Source organism: Falco punctatus (assembly GCF_963210335.1).
Source record: "Falco punctatus genome assembly, contig: scaffold_313, whole genome shotgun sequence".
Taxonomy (NCBI): domain Eukaryota; kingdom Metazoa; phylum Chordata; class Aves; order Falconiformes; family Falconidae; genus Falco; species Falco punctatus.
In genome coordinates, this window is record NW_027660243.1 from 1 (window position 1) to 12,646 (window position 12,646).

General features: G+C 67.0%; 2 protein-coding genes and 2 long non-coding RNA genes across 6 annotated transcripts; 2 read left to right on the top strand and 2 right to left on the bottom strand.

The window, feature by feature from the left end:
• Positions 1–6: 6 nt before the first annotated feature.
• On the bottom strand, positions 7–4,272 carry LOC308057401 (sodium-dependent neutral amino acid transporter SLC6A17-like; the record flags this gene model as incomplete). The annotated part of the gene is given in 15 exon segments (XM_080411515.1): positions 7–158; positions 258–417; positions 518–575; positions 577–618; positions 620–721; positions 971–1,026; positions 1,029–1,150; positions 1,255–1,496; positions 1,587–1,697; positions 2,210–2,336; positions 2,338–2,383; positions 2,473–2,596; positions 2,682–2,839; positions 2,919–3,099; positions 4,168–4,272. Coding segments are annotated over 14 exon segments (1,672 nt in total), but the record flags the coding sequence as incomplete, so codon positions are not given.
• CD37 (CD37 molecule) lies at positions 2,802–6,905 on the top strand. 3 transcript variants are annotated; one of them, XM_080411518.1, is made up of 9 exons: positions 2,802–2,940; positions 4,217–4,290; positions 4,581–4,653; positions 4,738–4,862; positions 5,233–5,307; positions 5,432–5,536; positions 5,638–5,823; positions 5,951–6,034; positions 6,674–6,905. In XM_080411518.1, exons 2-9 carry the CDS (start codon positions 4,225–4,227, stop codon positions 6,749–6,751), a joined length of 792 nt encoding a protein of 263 aa, XP_080267644.1. In that variant the 5' UTR covers positions 2,802–2,940; positions 4,217–4,224; the 3' UTR covers positions 6,752–6,905. The 3 variants fall into 3 exon arrangements, with proteins under 3 accessions (XP_080267644.1, XP_080267643.1, XP_080267642.1); XM_080411517.1 differs by lacking the exon at positions 2,802–2,940 and adding an exon at positions 3,737–3,794; XM_080411516.1 differs by lacking the exon at positions 2,802–2,940 and adding an exon at positions 3,868–4,106.
• Positions 6,906–9,457: 2,552 nt separating this feature from the next.
• Positions 9,458–10,863, top strand: LOC308057403. Its single transcript, XR_013925259.1, has 3 exons — positions 9,458–9,555; positions 9,652–10,259; positions 10,810–10,863. It is a non-coding gene; the product is annotated as an uncharacterized lncRNA (long non-coding RNA).
• Positions 10,864–11,901: 1,038 nt separating this feature from the next.
• On the bottom strand, positions 11,902–12,313 carry LOC308057404. Its single transcript, XR_013925260.1, has 2 exons — positions 12,176–12,313; positions 11,902–12,093 (listed from the first exon to the last, which is right to left on the bottom strand). It is a non-coding gene; the product is annotated as an uncharacterized lncRNA (long non-coding RNA).
• Positions 12,314–12,646: the final 333 nt, after the last annotated feature.

A 12,646-nucleotide genomic window follows, 5' to 3' on the forward strand; every position in this document is an offset into this window, starting at 1 on the left:
TGCGGTCCCAAGCCTGGTAGGTGGGGGGCTGCAGGGCCAGCTGGCCCAGGCTGGCCCCCAGCAGGGCCACCATGGCCCCGGGGCTACCAAAGCGCCAAAGGGGACCGTAAAGCCGCCAAGGCCGGTGGCCTGTCACCTCTCCCACGGCAGCTAGGAACCTGGGGGATGGGACAAGCAGGTCAGGGGGGCCTTGGGGGCAGCTGGGGGGAAAGGAGGTCATCCAGTACCATGGCTGCGATCAGGGGATCCCCCCTCACCTCTCAGCCCCATAGACCCAGGCCACGGCCACAGCCTCGCAGGCAGCCACAGCCAGCAGTGGCAATGTGGCCACGTAGTCATCGAAGGCAGCCACCAAGTAGCTGCCGGAGCGCTGGGTGAAGGGCAGCCCCAGCACGAAGCCCCCGGCACAGCACAGCACTGCAGAGACAGAGCAGCGGTTTGGAGGGGCTCCCCCTCATCCCTGCCCTGCCCTCCCCCCCCCCCCCAAATCCAGCCGTACTGGTCCCCCCAGCCATACCGGTGAGCAGAGCCCGACGGCGGCGCAGGATGAGGAAGGCATCAAGCAGCGGCGTGAGGGACAGCCTGGGTGATGCCCAGCATGGTGCCCAGCCCCAAGCCCCAGCAGTGTGAGGAAGAAGAGGCATGACCAGAGTGGCGCTGCCGGCAGCAGCGTCAGTGTCTCTGTGAAGACAATGAAGGCCAGGCCCGGGCCCTCCACCCCCTGAGGTGAGGAGGAGAGGGGTCAGGACCCCCACCCTGGTTTTGGGATGGGGGGTGGTCCTGGGGGGGGGCATCACCCAGGGTGTGGGGTGGGATGGACTCAGGGGACCCCCTGCCCTGCCCAGGGGTCCCCCCCTGGTCCCAGTTGGAGGTGGGAAGGGGGGGCAGGATGTGGGACAAGTTTGGGGAGGGCGACACAGCTGGGGGGACCCCAGCCCCCAGGGGGTGTCTGGCTGGTCACCAGCATCACCTTGTTCATCTCCTCCTCCACGCGGCAGTCGGTGACACCCAGGGTGTCCCGCAGGGCGGGGGCAGACCCCGCAGCCAGGTGCTGTACTGGGGGCCCAGCAGAGCCGTCAGGTTCCCGGGAGGGTGGGCATGTTCAGGCAGCCCCCCACTCGCCACTGCCTGTGCCACCAGCTCCGCGTTCCTGGAGGAGGGGACAAGACGATGGGGGACACTGGTGTCGGCGCAGGAACGTGGTGAGGGCGGGGTCCTGCGCTGGGGGGTGACACCGGGGCACAGACCCCCCACCTGTGGAGGCAGTGGCGGGTGCGGCGGGTGGCACGGGCCCCCAGGACGGCGAAGACGACGAGGGTGGCCAGGAGGGAGGTGAGGGCGTTGAGGCCAGCCACCAGCGCGGCGTCGCGGTGGCAGTCACTGCGGCGCGCGCCGTAGCTGGCATAAGCGATGACGCTGCCGAAGCCCAACCCCAGCGCGAAAAAGACCTGGGTGGCCGCTTGCCGCCAGGCCTGGCCCGTGCCCCACGCCGACACCTGCGGGGACAGGGGAGGATGCAGCAGGCTCGGGACTGGCAGAGGGCCCAGAGGGGCAGGGGGCTGGGGGGCCCCCGGGCAGGGCCTTACCTTGGGGGTGAACATGATGCGGATGCCATCGGGGGCCCCCTCCAGCAGCAGTCCCCGCACCAGGAGGCAGAGGAGGACGAAGTAGGGGAAGAGAGTGCTGACGTACAGCACCTGTGGGGACCTCTGTCACCCAGCGGGCCACCAGGACCACCAGCCTCTGACCAACCCACTGGGACCACCCAGATGCTGGGGTCACTGGGACCCCCCAGCTCTGCCTGACCCACTGGGACCCCCCCAACCTCTTCCTGACCCACCAGGACCTCCCCGGCTCTGCCTGACCCACCAGGACCCCCCAGCTGCTGGGGCCACTGGGAGCCCCTGACCCAACCCACTGGGATACCCCGCCCCAACCTCCTCCTGACCCACCAGGACCCCCTCAGCTCCTCCTGACCCACTGGGACCCTCCCGGCTCTGCCCAACCTATTGGGACCCCCCCAGCTGCTGGGGCCACCAGCACCCCTCTGGTGCCCCCTGGCACTGCTTGCCCCCCCTGCACCCCGCACCCCAGAGACCCCCAGCACAGGACCTTCCTCAACCTCCAGCAGCGCCCCCCCACCTTAGCACCACACAGCCCCTGCCCCCGGCTCTGCACGCCCCCAGCACCACGGGCTCACATCACCCACCTTCCCCGAGGATTTGATGCCCTTCAGCAGGGAGACCCCCACCAAGGCCCAGGCCCCCAGGAGCCCCCCCACCAGGGCCGGCTGCAGCCCCCCCCCAACCCCCATCTCAGGGGTGATGTCCAGTGTCCCGGTACCAGAAGTAGGTGGTGGGCGAGCTCAGGGCGCACTCAGGCTCTGCATGGGGGAAGGACGGGACACACAGCGGGTCATAGCAGGGCTGGGGTGCCCCCGGCCCCCCCACCCTCCCCCCGGGGACCCCCCACCTGTGAGGTTGGGGCCAGTGCTGGGGCAGCTCTGCCAGGGCAGGGGGTGCTGGAAGGAGTGGGCGAGGTAGAGGAGGCTCCATGCGATGATCACATTGTAGTACAGCGCCACAAACACACACACCTGGGGGGACCCTACTGCTGGGGGGGCTCGGTGGTACCCCGAGACCCCCCACCTCAGCCCCCAGACCCCCTCCCCAGCCCCATACCAGGCAGCTGGCCAGCCCGATGCCAGCTAAGCGGGGACTGATGCTCTTCCAGACGCCGACGCTGCCCTGGCGCAGGCACTGCCCGGCCGCCAGCTCCAAGAAGAGCAGCGGGATGCCCAGGAGGAAGAGGAGCAGCAGGTAGAGCAGGAGGAAGGCACCTAGCAGGAGGAACATGAGGATGAGGGGGGGGCTGTCTCCCCACAGCGCACCCTCTGCCCAGCACCCCCCAGCACTTACCGCCTCCATTCTGGTGGCAGAGGTAAGGGAAGCGCCAGACGTTGCCCAGCCCCACGGAGAAGCCCAGCTGGGCCAGTATATACTGGGCTTTACTGGTCCATGCAGGGCGAGGGGGTGGCTCTTCCTGGAGGGGTCCGGTGTTCCCCCGCAGCACTGGCTGGGCCTTCTGCATGGCGGGGGGCTGTGGCACACGCACATGCGTGTCACGGTCATGCTGGCACCAGGCACACGCACAGCCGTGACCGGTGAGACCTAGCACACGCGTGGCACGGGCGGCAGGACCTGGGCACCCAGGCAGACCCCCCAGCCAGCCCCCGGCCCTGCAGCGCCCCCCAGCCAGCCCTGCAGCCCCCCCAACCAGCCCTGCAGCCCCCCCAACCAGCCCTGCAGCCCCCCCAGCCAGCCCTGCAGCCCCCCCAACCAGCCCCTCTGTCCTGCAGCCCCTGAAGCCCCCCACAGCCCTGCAGCCTCCCATCCCGCCCCACTGTCCTGCAGCCCCTCCATCCTGCAGCCCCCACAACCAGCCCCTCTGTCCTGCAGCCCCCCAGTTCCACAGCCCCCTCAGACAGCCCTGCAGCCCCCAGCCGTCCAGCCCCCCAGACAGCCCTTCAGCCCCCTGCAGACCCCCAGACAGCCCTGCAGCCCTCGAGACAGCCTTATAGCCCCCCCGCCCTGCAGCCCCCCCCTCTTCTCCAGCCCCCGCAGCCCCCCCAGACCCACTCACCGGGGGTCCAACGTGCCACGACCGGTTGCATCAGCCGGGACAGGCGGGGACGGGACGGGCCGGGCCACCCGGAGGCCTCGCCCCCGGATCCCCCCCCAGCCCCCGCTCCCCCGGAGGGGGGGACGGCCCCAACCTGAGCCCGGAGCTCTCCGGTGCGCACACACACACACACACACCCCGCCATCCCTGACATCACCTTTGCTTGCACGATTCTCCCCCCCCCCCCCCCGCCCCCTTCCCCTCGGGGACCCCCGGGAGATGCGGGGTGGAGGTGGGGGGCGGGAGTGGGTGTCATTAAACCTCCCCGGGGTGGGCGATGGGGGAGGATGTCTCATCCCGGGGGTCCCATCGCGGATCGCCCCCAGCCCCGGTGTCGCTCCCCCCCGCGGAGCTTCCGCCACCCCAAGCGCTTCCTGCCCCGCCACGAGCTGAGGACGGGCCGCCCCCGGGGGACCCTGCCGCAGGTGCCTGGCGGGGGGGGGTCTGAGGGTGCTTCCACCGCCCCCCCCCCCCCCCCAGACATACCGGATCAGGCCCCGGGTGGGTGCTGACCCTGTGCTCCCCCCTCTGCCAGGTGCAGACATGAACCCCAAAAGCTGCCTCAGCTTCGCAAAGTGCTTCCTCTTCCTCTTCAACCTTTTCTTCTTCGTAAGTGGGGGGGGGCATTGGGGTGGGGGGACATGAGGGAACAGGAGGCTGGAGGGATGTGGATTGGAGGGGAGATGGGGGGCTGCAGGGCTTGGGGGTGTAGGGGGGACATGGGGCTGTAGGGACCCGGCGGGGAGACAGGGGGGGACCCGGACATGCTTGGGACAGGGGGGGCTGGTTGTGGGCCAACATTTTCCTGGGGCCTGTGGGAGCCGTGGGGCTGGGCAAACCCCAGAGACCCCCAGGATGCTCCCAGTCACTGACCCCAGCCCCTCCCCGGCCCCCACCAGGCCCTGGGCAGCCTCCTCCTCGCCTTCGGCCTCTGGATCCTCTTCGACCGGCAGAGCTTCGCTGCCGTGCTGGGTAAGGGACCCCCGAGCCATGGGGCACCCCTGAGCCGCAGGGCACCTCCGAGCAGTGGGGTGCCCTGACCCGTGTGCCCCCCAGGATCGCCTCTCTACAGCCTGCGGGTCTGGTCCTACGCCTTCTCGGGGGTTGGCATCGTGATGATGCTGCTGGGCTTCCTGGGGTGCCTGGGGGCCCTCAAGGAGATCAAGGTCATGCTGCTGCTGGTGAGGGGGCTGGGGGGCCAGGGGGTGGGGGGCAGTGGAACCAAAGGGTTGGGGGGCAGGGGGCTGGGGGGACCAAGGGGTTAGGGGGCAAGGGGGCCCAGGGGGTGGTGGGCCAGGGGGTGGAGGGCCTAGGGGGTTGAGGGTCAGGGAGGATGCAGTAACTGGGGGGCCACAGGGTTGGGGGGCCAGGGGGTGGGGGGGCTCTGCTGCAATTTCCTGCAGCAGCTGTGGGGCCACGTGGTCCCACCACATCCTGTGGTTGTGGGGAGCAGGGGGACCGTGCTGCCCCCCCTGTCCCCCCTGGTGCCATGGGGCTGGGTGGGGGGTCCTGGATGACCCCCACTTTCCTCCCCTCCCATCCTCCCCCCAGTACTTCGGGATCCTGCTGCTGCTCTTTGCTGCCCAGATCACAGTGGGGGTCATCATCTACACGCAACGTGTCACTGTGAGTACTGCGCTGCTGGGGGTCTGCAAGTGTGGGGCAGGGCTGGGGGGGACGCTGGTGCTGTGGGGCAGGGCTGGGGGGTGACGTTGCAGCTGTGGGGCGCTGCACTCACCACCCCTCGCAGCTGGCCACCAAGGTGGCCACCTACGTGCAGGAGCTGATCCAGGGGTACCCAACCCAGGGGCCACCTGGGGACCCCCACGAGAGCTGGGATGCCGTCCAGCAGCAGGTGAGACCCCAAAAAGGCTCACAGGGACCTCCAGCCCCACGGCTGCCCCACAGCTACCCCACAGCCACCCTACGGCTGCCCCACTGACCGCCTGCCCCCAGCTTGGTTGCTGTGGATGGAACGGTCCCCAGGACTGGCACCAGACCAACAGCCCCCCTGGGGACACAGACAGGGCCATCGCCTGCTCCTGCCTCATGGTGCCAGCACCCAACAGCACCCATGGGTCTCCCCCAGCGCTGCCCCACGGCCGCTGCCCCACAGCTGCCCCCCAGGACATCTTCCCCAGGGTAAGGCATGGGGGGCTCAGCACAGGGTGCTGGTGGGGGATAGGAGGCTCCTGGAGCTCTGGGGGCCAGTGGCCTGGGGGGTCCAAGCAGCCCCCCAGGTGTTACCACCCCCAGCCACCCCCCGTAGGGCTGTGCTGAGGGGGTCCAGGGCTGGCTGGCTGAAAACCTGGTCACTGTCGTGGGGGTCTGCCTGGGCATCGGCCTGCTGGAGGTAGGGGGGCTGCCCTGGGGCTGGGGGGCAGCCCAGAGGGCTGCAGGGCCAAGGGGCAGGTGGAGGTGGTGGGGTAGTTCACAGGGCTGTGGGGCAGTCTGGGGGACCGTGGGAAGGTTTGGGGGCAGTGGGGCAGCTTGGGATGGGGGGTGGCATGGGGTGGTTTGGGGGCAGTGGGGCAGCTGGGGTGGGCATGGGATAGTTTGGGGGCAGTGGGGCAGCTGGGGGGGGCATGGGATACTTTGGGGGCAGTGGGACAGCTTAGGGGGGCTGTGGGGTGGTTTGGTGGCAGTGGGGCAGCTGGGGGGGGGCATGGGGTGGTTTGGGGGCAGTGGGACAGCTGGGGGGGGGCATGGGGTGGTTTGGGGGCAGTGGGACAGCTTGGAGGGGCCATGGAGTGGCTTAGGGACAATGGGGCTGGGCTGTGCGGCAGCTTGGGGGGCTGTGAGGTGGTTTGGGGCAAACAGGGCAGCTTGTGGGGGCCATGGAGTGGCTTGAGGGCAGCGGGGCTGGGCTGTGGGGAAGCTTGGGGGGCTGTGGGGTGGTTTGGGGGTAGTGGGGCAGCTTGGGGGGGGGGGGCATGGGGTGGTTTGGGGGCTGCCGTGGGGTGGCCGTGGGGCAGCACCTCCCCCGCCCCAGCTGTGCCTGCTGATGCTGTCGATGTTCCTGGTCCGGAACCTGGAGCCCGACTACGAGAAGCAGCTGCGGGGGCTCTGAGGGGGGGCGAGGGCCCCCGGTTCTCTGTGCCCTTATCGTGTCCCCCCCCCCCGCCCGGTTCTCTGTGCCCCCCAACGCTCGGTCAATAAAGGGTGGCAGGAAGGACCGGGACCGGGACGCGCCGCGCTCCAACTTTCCCGCCGCATGGAGCCCCTGGCGCCGCGCCACGCCCTTTCCCCCGCCCCGTTCCCTAACAAGGAATGGCTGGCGTCGCGCCACGCCCCTTTCCCTAATTAAGGAATTTGCGCCACACCCCTTTCTTCGCCCCCTCCCCAATAAGGAGCGGCCCACGTCCCTCCGCTTTCCCCGCCGCTTCCCGAGCAGGGAACTGTTCACGCCCCTTTCCCCGCCCCCTCCTCAATAAGGAATGACTTCTACGCCTCGCCTCTCGCCCCTATAAGCCCGCTCCAGGCTCCGCCCCTCGCGACAATAAGCAACGGCTCGCTCCAAGTCCTGCCCCTTTTCCTAATAAGGAACGGTTCGACCCACGCCCCGCCCCTGTCCCTGGGCGGGAAGGCTCGCGCCGCGATCGCCAGTCCGTGGGGAGACCGCGCCCCCCCCCTCCCGTTCCCCCCGCGGTGCCCAGCCCGGCCTCAGGACCCTCCCGCGGCCTCTCCTCCCCTCAGCTCAGCGGCACCCCCAGCCCACAGGACCCCCCAGGGCAGAGGAGCCGCCCCTCCCACCCCGGACATCCCCCACCTCCCTGCCCCCCATCTCCAGCGTGGGGACCCACAGACCCCCACTCCCAGCGCCCCCCCTCCCCCCCGGGGAAGCTGCTCTGCTGGCAGCGGAGGCAGAGACCCCCCGACCCCTCCCCCAGCCGACAGCCAGCCCCCCCCCCTCCCCCGGCGCTGCCCCCACTGACGGCACCAACCGCCCCTGGGCCGGGCGGCCCTGGCTGCACCCGCGGGCGCGTGTAACATACATAAGTATGTCTCCCAGCTAAATCCCAGGTTATATATAATATTATATATATATATATATATCTTCTAGCTATATTCAATATTACATATATCATACACATACATATATCTCCTAGCTAAATCCAGGGTTATATGTAAATATATACATATATATAGATATATCCCAGCTAAATCCAAGGTCATATGTAATATATATATTTCTCTCCCAGCTAAATCCATGGTTATATATAACACATATATATATTCCCAGCTAAATCCAGGGCTGCCTTCAAATGCAGCTGAGTTCCCAGTGGGAGAGCAGGAAAACACCAAATGATCTACTCATGTCACAGGGGATCTGGGACCATGGGTGCTTCCGGAACATTCCAGGTCTGGGCATGGGAATGTCTTGTGCCGAGCCTGAGTGCACTCAGGGGAATGGGAGTGAAAGCAGGAGGGAGAGACTGGGATCCCAGGGGGAGCTGGGATCTGGAGCAGAGAGTGGGACCCCATGGATGGATCCACTGGGACAATCAGGTGATGGATCCCAGGAGGAGCTGGGAACCGGAGCAGAGACTGGGACTGCATGGGTGAATCCACTGGGAAAGGGTCAGGTGATGGATTCACAAAACGGACAAAACCAAAGGAAACTCCTAAAATTTTTGGATGTCGACTAATGATTCGGTCTCTGTCCATCAGCTGTGCTGCGCCCCTTGGTCCCCTGCCCCTCACTGGGGCATTGCCCCAACGCTGAGCTGTGATTAAGGCAAAAGCCCAGCAATTAAAGCGAGTGCAGTGATTAAAGCAATTGCAGCAATACCCACGTCAGCATCAATTTTTAGCAGTGCCCTCAGTGCCAACGCTGGGGGAACTGGTGCACGGTGGCACTGGGTTGCCAAGAGCTGTGCTGGGGATGCTGGCGCTCACCTTGCCACAGTAAGTCACGTCACCCTGACAGGGTGGCTTGGCGACCATGAGACCTGCAGCCATCGCCGCCTTTCGCCGCCTCCCTGCCACGGGGAGCAGCCAGCTCAGTGCATGGTGGTGGCGGGAACAGCAGTTGCAGGGGCCCATGGGCCTTGGTTCACCAGTGGCGTCGGTGGAGCCAGTGACTTTGCCACCTGGGGCCATTGTTTCAGTGCTACCAGCCCCGCGTCCTGCCCAAAAGAGAAGGGACAGAGCCTGGGGTCGGCGGCAGCACCATGGGGGTGGTCACCCAGCCAGGGTGCCGCCGGGGGCACAGCACAGCCCTGGGATACCCTTGTGCCTGTTGTGCAGTGGGAGAAGGTCACAAAGTGATGGCAGCCGGAGAAGGACAAATACTCGTGCAGTGGGACAAGGACACACAGTGATGGCAGCGGGAGGACACAGTCATGCAGCAGGAGAAGGTCACACAGTGATGGGAGCAGGAGAATAATACACAGTTGTGCAGCGGGAGAAGGACACAGTCATGCAGCAGGAGATCACACAGTGATGGCAGTGGGAGGACACAGTCGTGCAGCAGGAGAAAGACACACAGTGATGGCAGCGGGAGAAGGACACACAGTTGAGCAGTGGGAGAAGGTCACAAAGTGATGACAGTGGGAGAAGGACACAGTCGTGCAATGGGGGATAGTCACACAGTGATGGCAGTGGGAGAAGGACACACAGTTGCGCAACGGGGGATAGTCACACAGTGATGGCAGCGGGAGGACACACAGTTGTGCAGCAGGAGAAAGACACAAAGTGATGGCAGCGGGAGAAGGACACAGTCGTGCAGTGGGAGATAGTCACACAGTGCTGGCAGCAGGACAAGGACACACAGTCGTGCAGCAGGAGAAAGATACTCAGTAATGGCAGCGGAAGAAGGACACACAGTGATGGCAGTGGGAGAAGGACACACAATGATGGCAGCGGGAGAAGGTCACAGTCGTGCATCAGGAGAGGATCACACAGTTATGGTAGCGGGAGAAGGACACAGTCTTGCAGTGGGAGATAGTCACACAGTGATGGCAGCAGGACACACAGTGATGGCAGTGGGAGAAGGACACACAGTCGTGCAGCAGAAGGACACAGTGGTGGCAGCAATGCAGGCATCGGGAGCTTGTAAGCACCGGTGTCGTGCCATGCAGCCACGCTCTGTGCTGGGGTCCCTGGCGACGCACCCAGGGGTGCGGGGGTAGGCGGTGGGTGCGGGGGTGGGTGGCCATCCCCTCCCAGGAGGTACTCGCCCCAGGGGTGGGGGGTCTGGGCTGGGTGTGTTCGGCAGCGTGCCAAAGCACCAGTGTCCAGCTGTCCCCAGTACGAGCAAGGTGGCACCGAGGAGCTGGGGGATTTGAAGGCCACAGGGTGGGGGGTGCCCCGGCGGGGCAGGGGGCACCGTGATATCAGCCCCCTTTGCCCTGAGCAGAACCAGCAGCTCCTTGCCTAGGGCTGGGGACTGGGAAGGGTCCGGGCACTGGTAGCTGCAGCAGCCGGCTTGGAGGTGAGCTGCGGTGGTGGCCATTAATGATGCCAAGTTCATTAAGCACTAACAAGGCGGGTGCCCGCAGCCCCCACCCCACTGCCCGTTCCACAACAGGTGCAGGGGCTGCAGCAATGCTGGAGCAGCACAAGCAGTGCCGCAGGTACCGTGTGCCCATCCCCCACAGCCCGACCCCTCGCCAGGGCCACCACAGAGCCCCGAGGTGGCCACCACCACCGGGGGTGGGGGGCTGCAGCCCATCCGGAGGGGTGTAGGGACAAGGCACCCCCACCAGCCGCGCTGCACCCCATGGCAGCCGCATCCCAATGGTCCCGCTGCAGAAAAGGATGGAAAACTCCCGTGAGGTGTCGTGGCTGCACGGCCAGTGGGGCAGAAGCCAGGCCAGCAGGGACACATGGGTGGGCACGTGGGTGGCACGGCACCGGCACGGCACCGGCATGGCACTGGCACAGCACCAGCACGGCACCAGTATGGCACTGGCACACCACCAGCATGGCACTGGCACACCACCAGCATGCCAGCAACATGCCACCAGCGTGCCACCGGCATGGCACCGGCACAGCCCGGCAGGGCACCGACATGCCAGCCCCGCTTGGGGGGGGGGCAGATCTCCCCACACCAGCCCCCCCGGTTCCCACGGCAGCTCTACCAGCAGTGTGCCCCCCCCCAACACCTTCCTCCTCCTCATGCAGGGGGCACCGAGGCCGAACGCTTGCTGGGGCCAAGATGGAGGCGACGTGCCAGGTAAGGGGGGGGGGAGGGGGGGCTGAAAAGGGGGCAGGGGGGCCCAGCCACTGACCCCCAGCCCAGAGACCTGCCCAGGGTACAGGGGAAGCAGAGGAACAGGAGGATGCAGGGATGGAACCCCAAAACCGCAGGCACTGCTGGCACTGCTGCACTGCTGCCACTGTCACCGCTGTGGGCACTGCTGGCACTGCCTCCACCGTGGGCACTGCTGGCACTGCCACCACTGCTCGCACTGCCACCGCCATGGGCACTGCTACCACTGCTGCACTGCTGGCACTGCCACCGCCATGGGCACCGCTACCACTGCCTCCACTGTGGACACTGTCTCCACTGTGGGCTCTGCCACCACTGCTGGCGCTGCCACCGCCATGGGCACTGCTACCACTGCTACACTCTGGCACTGCCACCACTACTGGCACTGCCACCGCCATGGGCACTGCTACCACTGCTGCACTCTGGCACTGCCACCACTGCTGGCACTGTCTCCATGGTGGGCACTGCTGGCACTGCCACCACTGCTGGCACTGCTCTGCCTCCTGCTCCATTGCTGGTCCCGGCACAATGTCGCTTGGCCCCACTTCCAGCCCTGCTACCTGAGACCCCCCCCCACAATAAACACCTGTTGGGCACAACAGCACCAGTCTAATGCGACTTTCCCACTACATCCCATTTCCCCGAGGTCCCTCCCAGGTCCCCTGTGCCTCTCCCCAGCCCAGCCCAGTTCTCCTAGCTCCCTCCCAGTTGCCTCCCAGGTCACCTGTGCCTCTCCCCAGCCCAGCCAGTGCTCTCAGTTCCCAGTTCCCAGTCCATCTCTAACCAGCCCGGGGATGCTGCTGGGGGGGGAGTGCCTCGAGAGCGTTTGTGGGACCCCCCCAGCCCTGTGCTCCTCCAGGGGGACTTGGGGGTGCAGACCCCCAGGGCCCCCCCACCCCCCAGCACTGCCACCTTGGGGGGGCTCGGGGGGGGCTTGAGGGGGGCGGCTTGAGGTGCTCCTGGCTCCCCTCCCCCTCCCAGCCCCCCCAAACCAAGCTCAAGAGTCAACATCTCAACACCAAGTTTATGGCCCCGGGGGGGGCTGGGCCCCCCCAGTCTCTCTGTGACTTGGGGGGGGTCCTGACCCGCCCCCCCGGGACCCCCCCCTGCGGCTCCCAGGGTCACTCCACGGGGGATCGGGGGGGTCCTCATCTCTCCTGCACCCCAACCCTGTGGCAGCAGCATCTCAGGCCAGCCTGAAAGCAGAGGGGGGGGAGGGCAGGGGTGAGCACCCAGTGGTCCAGGCAGCCCCTGCCCCCCCGGGACCCCCCCCCATACCTGAGTCCATCCCTGGTTCTCTGCTCAGTCCCATCCTGCTCTGACACTGGGATCCCCTGCAAGGGCTGGGGGGGGCTGAGAGGGGGCACCACTCCCCCCAGCACCCCCAGTACCCACCCCCCAGTGCTCCCAATATGCCCCCACCTGGGCACAGGGCCGCCTCCACAGGACCCAGACCGTCGCCACCAGGCCCAGGGCCCCCCCCAGCCCCCCCAGCAGCACCAGCCCAGAGGTGCCGGGGGTGGGGGGGGGGGCTGACCTTGACCCCAGGGTCCTCTCGTGCTGCACCACAGGGGTGGTCAGGGGGGGGGCTGGGGGGAGATGGGGGTCAGGGGCGGCTGGGGGGGGCTTGGGGGGCGCTTGTGGCTTGAAGGGTCCTGGGGGGTCCTGGAGGGGGGGGAGGGATTGGGGGGGGGGGCTTTGGGAAGGGGGCTTGTGGGTTGGAGGGGCATGGAGGGGGCATGGGGGGAG